Source organism: Cynara cardunculus (genome assembly GCF_001531365.2).
Source record: "Cynara cardunculus var. scolymus isolate 2C chromosome LG 2, CcrdV1, whole genome shotgun sequence".
NCBI lineage: Eukaryota > Viridiplantae > Streptophyta > Magnoliopsida > Asterales > Asteraceae > Cynara > Cynara cardunculus.
The window spans coordinates 872,589-880,611 of NC_037529.1; the positions used below are offsets into that span (position 1 = coordinate 872,589).

The following is an 8,023-nucleotide window of genomic DNA, read 5'->3' on the forward strand; positions in this document are numbered from 1 at the left end:
CGAAGGTAAACCTTCATAGTAGTTTTGCTGTGAAGGTTCGGTCTATTTTGTGCCTTCACAGTGTTTTGCAGTGAAGATTTAGTGTTATTTTATGGTCTCACGAAAACAGGATTGTCTCACGAGAACCCAACCCTTTACTATTATAAAACCAAACGAGTCCAGTGATAAGATGTACATAGACCGCACCTCTACCTACAGAATAGAGGAGTGTTATTTTTGGTTCCATTAAAAAAACGGTTTTTGAAATGTGTGCTAAAGAAAGAAAAACATTGTAAGATATATTTTGAGAAGCAACAACATGACAATTATAAGCAGGTACAAGAAAAACATAAATATGGTAAAGCAACTGCAAACCCTTCATTTAACTTAATGCTCTGGTAACCTAACTACGGTAAGCATAAGGCAACTAATATATCGGCGTACCTTCTATACCCACCGCTAATTCAATCGGAAAGACGATTTCTCGACCTGTAAGCACGGTCTTGATCCATAGTCCATATAAAGTCAGGCATGTCGATCCTTGGACCAGCAACCGTGCGGTATACATAAAGCTTTTCAACCAAACAGCCATCGGCCTTGGAATCTGAGCAATCCCGTTCATCTATAACTTCAACATTAAGCCGAGGCATCATTTGACTTAATAGTTTACACGCGCCAAAACTGACCGAGCATGAAGACATCCAAAGGGACCGCATTGTCTCCAATTTGGCAACGTTGGCTAACAGAGCCTTATCCCCAAAAGGGCAATCTCGAATCTCCAGTTTCCGTAAGCTGTCACACCCCGACAAAACTGAATGTAGACCTAAATCACTATCCCCAGCAAAGGCTATAGAAAGCATCTCCAATCTCTTAGCGTGTGTCCCGATGTACTCAAACACACGATCGGTTAGGAAACCAGATAACGAAAGGCGCCGAAGTTCCTTGCAGTGTTCTACTATGGCTCCAAACCCAGCATCGAGTGGTTCAAATGTGAGATAATCGGGAGCTTGAGGTTCAATAATACATAGCCGGAAGCATGTCAAGTTAGGACGGTTCCTAGCAATGGCAAACAATGCGGAATTTGACATTTGTCGACAGAAGTAGAGAACCGACTGGAGCTTGGGGCAACCCCGACAAACCGATACAAGGCCTCGTTCTGTCAAGGATACATTTGCATCGCCAACATATGGATCAGACGGGAACACCCTCAATTCTTCTAGGTCCTTACATGATATAGAGAGGGCATAAAGCCCGGTATCCTCGATGTAATCGAGTACCTGTTGTCCAGATCTTTCATTAGAATTTTTAAGGCAAAGTGATAACAATTGGCTAGAAGACGGTCAATTTGAGAGGAGACGAGAAGTTCTAAGATCATATATGATTACATGTGATATGTACACTTAATCATATATGATTAAACACATGTTGCGTTGACCGGCACATAGTGGGCGACCTTCCCCTGCGACCAACCAAGTCGCACACTTCTCGTTTGGATGTGTATGATCTTATATGATTAAGCGTCCGTATCACGTGTAATCATATATGATTTTGGAACATCTCGCCTTCTTGCAAATTGATCCACTTCTCGTTTGATCCGCCCTCTAATACACTAAAGTGTAAATAAGATAAGATATAGTGAAGTACACTAGCAGAAATACATCGATAGGAGATGCAGAATAGTAAAGGACTGGTATACGAAATAATATGCAAAGTGCAAACAAGACCTACCCATAGACGCTGCAGATTACGGCACTCACTTATGATCTTGGTGATATCCGGACTTCGAATAGAGGAATAGCTCAAGTTCAGTGATGTGAGCCTAGAACAAACAGAATATACGGCAGGAAGATATGATGGAACCACGTCCCAAAACCCCGAAAGGCCCTTAAGCTTCTTACAGCATGAGAAAGCCTCTGCTAGACGTGAATACGTATCAGGTCTAACTTCTGCAGAGTAAGCACCTGTACCAAGCTCAACCAGCTGTGGGGCCCGGTGTAGCAGTGTTGAGAGCTTGTCAAGGGGTACAGCACGATTGAGACGAAGAGTCTTCAAGTTGGGTGAACAAGCAACCAGGCGCTCAAGGGCTGAAAAACTCACCTCGGAACCCAAGCAAGCCATGTTAATAGACTCCAATGAGGTAAAAGTATCCGGGAAGTGACTTAGCCAATGCCCACTTAGATCCTCGACTTCACTCTCCTGCAAATCCAGTTCTCTCAAATTTCTGCATCCAAAAGCAGGAGAATGAAATGAGTTCATGCTTAACTTACTACTTGCAAAAACAAAGATGTTACAGTTCATATCCGTTTTTAAGACAAATTCAAGAAAGACCCATGTCTCTCTCGTTTCTCTTCTCTATGTATATTTGGAGGAAGGGGCAGGATAGAACATCATATTAAGGAGAAATGACTGGTATTTTAATCTTCTAGCTCTTGGTTTGCAGATGTTTATTCAACTAGTTAAGATTAGCCAAAATGAACAATTTGGCAGTCTCTGTATTGTTCCAATTATAATTATCTCATAACATATGAACTTTCAAGAGAACTCCCATGGGTAGAAAAGTAGAAGCAAAAACCAGTTCGACTGAATCCCACCAGTAAAACTGTAGAAGGTGGAAACTCCTTTCTCTCCCCCGGTTACTCTTGGACCATTTCTCCTCTATATATATGTCAGAAACTCATTCTCTCCTCAAGGGCTCTATTGGAGAGTAAATCTTGGGGTTCCACATATTCTTACAAGGTATTCGAGCCAAAATGTCTACCACTCCAGGGACTAGACACCCGGGGGACAACCCAGCCCCCTCACCATTAGCCCCCTCTCAACACTTTGGAACAATTTGTGCCCGTCTAGCCTCCGTTGGAGGGGGCATTCTAGAGTCCCACATAAGCTAAATTTTGAAGGCTTTCTATATATGTTGGAACCTCTTTTTCTCCACATAGGCTCTTTTGGAGAATAATCTAATTGGGTTCAACATATTCTCAGAAACTATATAATTTTGAGATTGATGAATCCAGATTCACATACTCTACAATGATACAATACAAAAACTCTAAAAACTTGAACAGATAATGGTAATGACAACAAGTTTACAAAGGAACACATTAATCACATCACACGAAGGATTTTTAAGATGAAAGAAGGATCCGAAGTTAGGTAAAATCAGATATGCATGTAGGAAATTTCATAACCGATAACTAAGCATCTATGAGAGAAACAAAACAACAAAAATGAAAGCGCATTTTGAGACAATCAGTAATTACATTCGTACACATTTAGAGATTCAAATTTTCACTAATAAATCAGTAAAAGGGAGAGAAGTTCCACCTGCAATTAGCGGCAATGGCAGCAAGTCCATCAGTACTGAAACCTTCACATGATGACAAAACTAAAACCTTAAAGCTTTTAAAAGACTTAGATATCAACTCTAAGCTCTCATCAGTAACCACCATCCGCTTAAGTCTTATCTCCTCTAACCAAGGGTATGCCCTAGAAAACTCAGCGATCCAAGGGTAAACATATCCTCCCCAACCATCCGGTACCAAATTGAAATCCGCAAAATGCGGCTTCCCTTTCAACTCCACCGATCTTACATCCGGAAACCTCCTAATCACCATCCCGGGGCTCACAGCGTAACAGTTTCCAACGAAAATCCTCCGACGACACCACCGCTCTATCTCATACCACGATTTGCACACCAATGAAACCACATTTCTGTCCTTATCGGAGGTTATGAACGAGAATATGTGCTCCAATACATCATCTGGAAACGAGTACCCCATTTTCACCATCGCGAGTCGAACACCTAAATGTCTCACCGGAAAAAACGGTCGGATCCGTGAATCTAATAAACTCTGACGAAAACTCGATTATCTGTAGCACGAATACGTCTATTAGCTCCAGATCTGAGGATAGAACACACCATTGTGGAGCTCAAATTGAAGTGTTTTGAAGGATTTTGTGATATAGACAGCTAATGATGGGGAGAGTTAAATGTAAATGTGGTTTATACTACTTGTATATATAATAGTGTTGGTGGGGTCACACGACTGGATGATACGAGATAGGTGTTGATGAATGGTTTGTTGCAGAATGATTAAGAGGTTTTTATGATATAGTATAAAATGAAATATAATTATTTGGTAATTGTGTACAATGAAATTAGGGCTCTTAATGGTTAAGAGAGATCCAGGATACAAAATCATTTAAAGGGTTTTAGAACCATTAAGAGGCATACTTTTTTTGTCAAACAAGATTCAGCTCTTAACAATTTAGAGGTTGCCTTTTAATGGAACTATTAAGAGGTAAATAAACAATCCCTATAATCTTAAAATTTGTATTTTGATCTCTTAATAATTTCATTAAAAGGTAGTCTTTGAATCGTTAAGATAATGAATTTTGTTTGGAGAAAAAAAGTTTGACTCTTAATGGTTCTAAATTTTTTTTTGAATGATTTTGTATTCTGGATCTTACTTAATCATTAAGCGTTATAATTTTATTATAAACAATTATATTTTATTTTGCATTATATCATGAGAGTCTTTTAATCATTTTACACTAAATCATTCAGACATTGTCAAACAGCTCCTAATTTGCTAAAAGAAAATCTACCTAATAATCATTCAGCGTCCTAATTTCATTTTAAACAATTATCAAATAATTATATTTTATTTTACATTATAACCTAAGAGTCTTTTAATTATTTTGACCATTTAATCATTTTGTATCAAATCATTCAACAACTACCAAACAGTCCCAATGATATGTTACTATATTATTTTTTTTTCTAAAAGTAAATTACGGTTTTTGTCCCAGTGGTATGTTAGTAAACTCGATTTTATTTTATGTGATTTATAAATTGTGATTTTTACTCTTATGGTTTATAATTTGTTGCAATTTTTATTCCTTGATTAATTCTTATTTTTAAGTACATTGGACCAAAAAATAATAAATTGTAAATCATAATAAAACGAAAAATAACAATAAATGACAAATCATATGAATGAAAACTGCAATATTTTAAACCACATACACGAAAATCGTATTTTCTTAACAAATCACAGGGACTAAAAACGTATTTTACTCTTGTTCTAAAATAAATATTCACTTTTAAATATAACTGAGTAACTGACTAATTTTCCATTCAGCTGTTAATTATGAGATTGGAGAAAAAAATCCTCTCTTTGTATAATTAAAAATAAGATTGTCCTTTTTGTAAATTAAAAATTGTAATAATTACATTTTTTTTAAAGATCCGTGCTTATTTTATTATGAACATTTATTTTGGGATGTGGGAATATGTAGTAGCAAATTTATATGACGAGTTCGAATAAAATATAAGAAAATTGTTTATTTAGATCATCTTTGATAGTTTTTTTGAGTGAATCACATTTTTGTTCCTTGTAGTATGGCTTTTAAGGATGGTGATTTGGTCTGACCTGATTGGGAACCCGGTTCATCCGACCTGAATGGAGACAGGGATTCCTTGCTAAAACGAATCCCGGGGACGGGGATCCCAGTAGACTCAAATTGAGGTTGAGGCAAGGTTTGGGTATTGTACTTCCCGACCCAACCCGTACCCGGTATATAATTTTATTAATATATTTTATATAATATTATAAAACATGTGACAAAAACTCTTAAAAACTATTTTTTATTCATGAAGTACTGTTTATTAATGCATATTACTTAAAATTCAAGATTACAAGTAGATTGTGCTTAAGTACAACTTATTAAAGCTCTGTATTTGAATTATTGTAACTAACTATAGATAAACATAATCAAATACAAGAGAAACATCGCATTTTAAATAAAAAAAATCTAAAATATAATTAGGATAATCATTAGATTCCAACAGTATACTTAATTATTATCTTTATAAAAATTATATTATTAAACCTAAATTAAATTATAATTAAAAAATTGAATTAAGAAAATTAGACCAAACACAAGTACTTTTAGAAAGATTAATTTGATATTGATATCGATATCGATATATATATATTTTTTAAATTATAATATTTTTAAATTTATATTTTATTCAAAAATAAAAACATTATCGTTTTCTCAAAACCACATAAAACCGCATTATATCGACATAAAAAGGGAATAAAACGAAATACTAAAATCAAGATGTGTCTCGATGCATTGCACGAGTACCTTTCTAGTTTTATATAATATATGTATATATATTATTTATTTTCTAAAATTAGGTCTTTATCGGGACGAGGTCGAGGCTTAACCAGAAAATAAACCGAAGGCGGGATGTTAATCCCCGTACCTGCCAGGGATCGGGGCCGAGGATTACAAAACTCGTCCCATTGCCATGCCTAATAGTTTTGGTAGTCGACAACTTTTAATGACTATGATCTCTCTCACTGACATCTAATAGTTTTGGTAGTCGACAACTTTTAATGACTATGATCTCTCTCACTGACATTGCTAAAAAAATCCATTAGCACGTTGAGTTGATAAAAATACTAAAATGCCATGTATACGTATATACACGACTCACCCATCCGACTAACTCCCGCATCTTTTTCTATCTGTCAACCTCCTCAAATTAATTAGAGGACGAATAAACCGTAATTATGCAAAGTTCACAAAAAACGGGATCCATGTGTTTGATCTGACCGAAGATCAAAGGGTGAGAGATCGTTGTAGAAGGGTCATCTTAGGCACCGTAAAGGGCATTCTTCTTGAATCAGAAGCGAAAAATATACGCTAAACGAAGGAACATTGTCAACCAATATGGGACAAAAACCCGTGTTGCAAACCTTATGCCTTTTTATCTTAGATATAGCCCCAAAAACAGAAGAGACCTACCTTCCTTTAATAGCTTCAAAACTCATCTAAAGATTTACAGGAAAATAAGAGGTCACTGACTGTAGGAATGTTTACAGTTTGGTTTAAGTGATTTAATCCTCCAAACTGCTATAGCGGTTTAGAAAAATTTCGAACAAAGCGGTTTGGCTGCAATTGACCAAACCGGTCACAGCATAACATAAAAAACCGGTATGGTCTAATTGGTTTAGATTGTTTGGGCCTCCTATGGGATTTAAGCTTAAAATAAAAACATAAAATTTTATATCCAAAATGAAATTTCTACCAGCATACTAAAAAACAGTATATGAAATTATAAAAGAAACGTCTGTCTCTAAAATAAAATAAAAACATTGAGCAAACTGGAAAAAGTTAAACAAGTCCACCAACAAATATTTGGAGTTTTGAATAAACATTGACCAAATCTAAAAACAATTGTGAATTTTAGATTTAATTTTTTACGGGTTTCGGGTTTTTGGCAATTTAGATTTTGAAATGAAAGCTAAAACATATTTTTAACGACAATTGAAACAAGGGATTAAATTCAGACGGTTTTACTGACCATAATGGCTATCTTATAATTCTATAACTACAAAAATGAAAAGTGTTATTTACGACGAACTACAAAGGACCGAATTTATAGTTTAATATGAATAAAATTAGAGAGAGTTACAAAATTGAATTTTCTCAAGAATTTATGTTTAGTTAATACTTCTCTAAATACTAGAATGGTACTCATACAATGTAGCGAGATATATCTCGATTTTAATATTCCGTTTTTTTCTGTCAACGTCGATGTTATAATACGATTTTATGTGGTACTGAAAAAAACAATAATGTTTTTGTTTCTTGAATAAAATATAAATTTAAAGGTATCATAAAATTTTGAAAAAAAAATGTTTAGATTTTAGTATCAGACTAAATATTTAAAAATTCTTGTTTTTTGTGTAATTTCTTTAATTCAATTTCTTATTATAATTTAATTTATCTATACTATCTTATAAAACATTTAGCTAAAACTCTTAAAAATTCTTAAACTCTTAAAAACTCTTAAACCTGTTCATTCCTATCCGAATTCATCCCATATCTAAATTCGTGTAACTAACTGCAGATAAACACAATCAAATAGAGGATAAACATCTCATTTTAAATATAAAAAATCTAAAATATAATTAGGATAATCATTGAGTTCTAACAGAATACTTAATTATTATCTTTATAAAATGTT

General features: G+C 34.6%; 1 protein-coding gene across 2 annotated transcripts; it reads right to left on the minus strand.

Moving 5' to 3' along the window:
• Window positions 1–229: 229 nt before the first annotated feature.
• Window positions 230–3,932, minus strand: LOC112507381 (protein TRANSPORT INHIBITOR RESPONSE 1-like). 2 transcript variants are annotated; one of them, XM_025111953.1, is made up of 4 exons: window positions 3,301–3,846; window positions 2,077–2,200; window positions 1,708–1,989; window positions 230–1,256 (listed from the first exon to the last, which is right to left on the minus strand). In XM_025111953.1, exons 1-4 carry the CDS (start codon window positions 3,762–3,764, stop codon window positions 444–446), a joined length of 1,683 nt encoding a protein of 560 aa, XP_024967721.1. In that variant the 5' UTR covers window positions 3,765–3,846; the 3' UTR covers window positions 230–443. The 2 variants fall into 2 exon arrangements, with proteins under 2 accessions (XP_024967721.1, XP_024967720.1); XM_025111952.1 differs by having other exon boundaries at window positions 1,708–2,200; window positions 3,301–3,932.
• Between the last annotated feature and the right edge of the window lie 4,091 nt (window positions 3,933–8,023).

Coding starts and splice junctions, on each gene's coding strand:
- LOC112507381 (XM_025111952.1), bottom strand. CDS start 3,764: ATGGTGAAAATGGGGTACTCGTTTCCAGATGATGTATTGGAGCACATA. Junction 2,201..3,300: donor GCCATTGCCGCTAATTGCAG/GTGGAACTTCTC, acceptor TTTTGGATGCAG/AAATTTGAGAGAACTGGATT. Junction 1,257..1,707: donor GTAATCTGCAGCGTCTATGG/GTAGGTCTTGTT, acceptor TCTGGACAACAG/GTACTCGATTACATCGAGGA.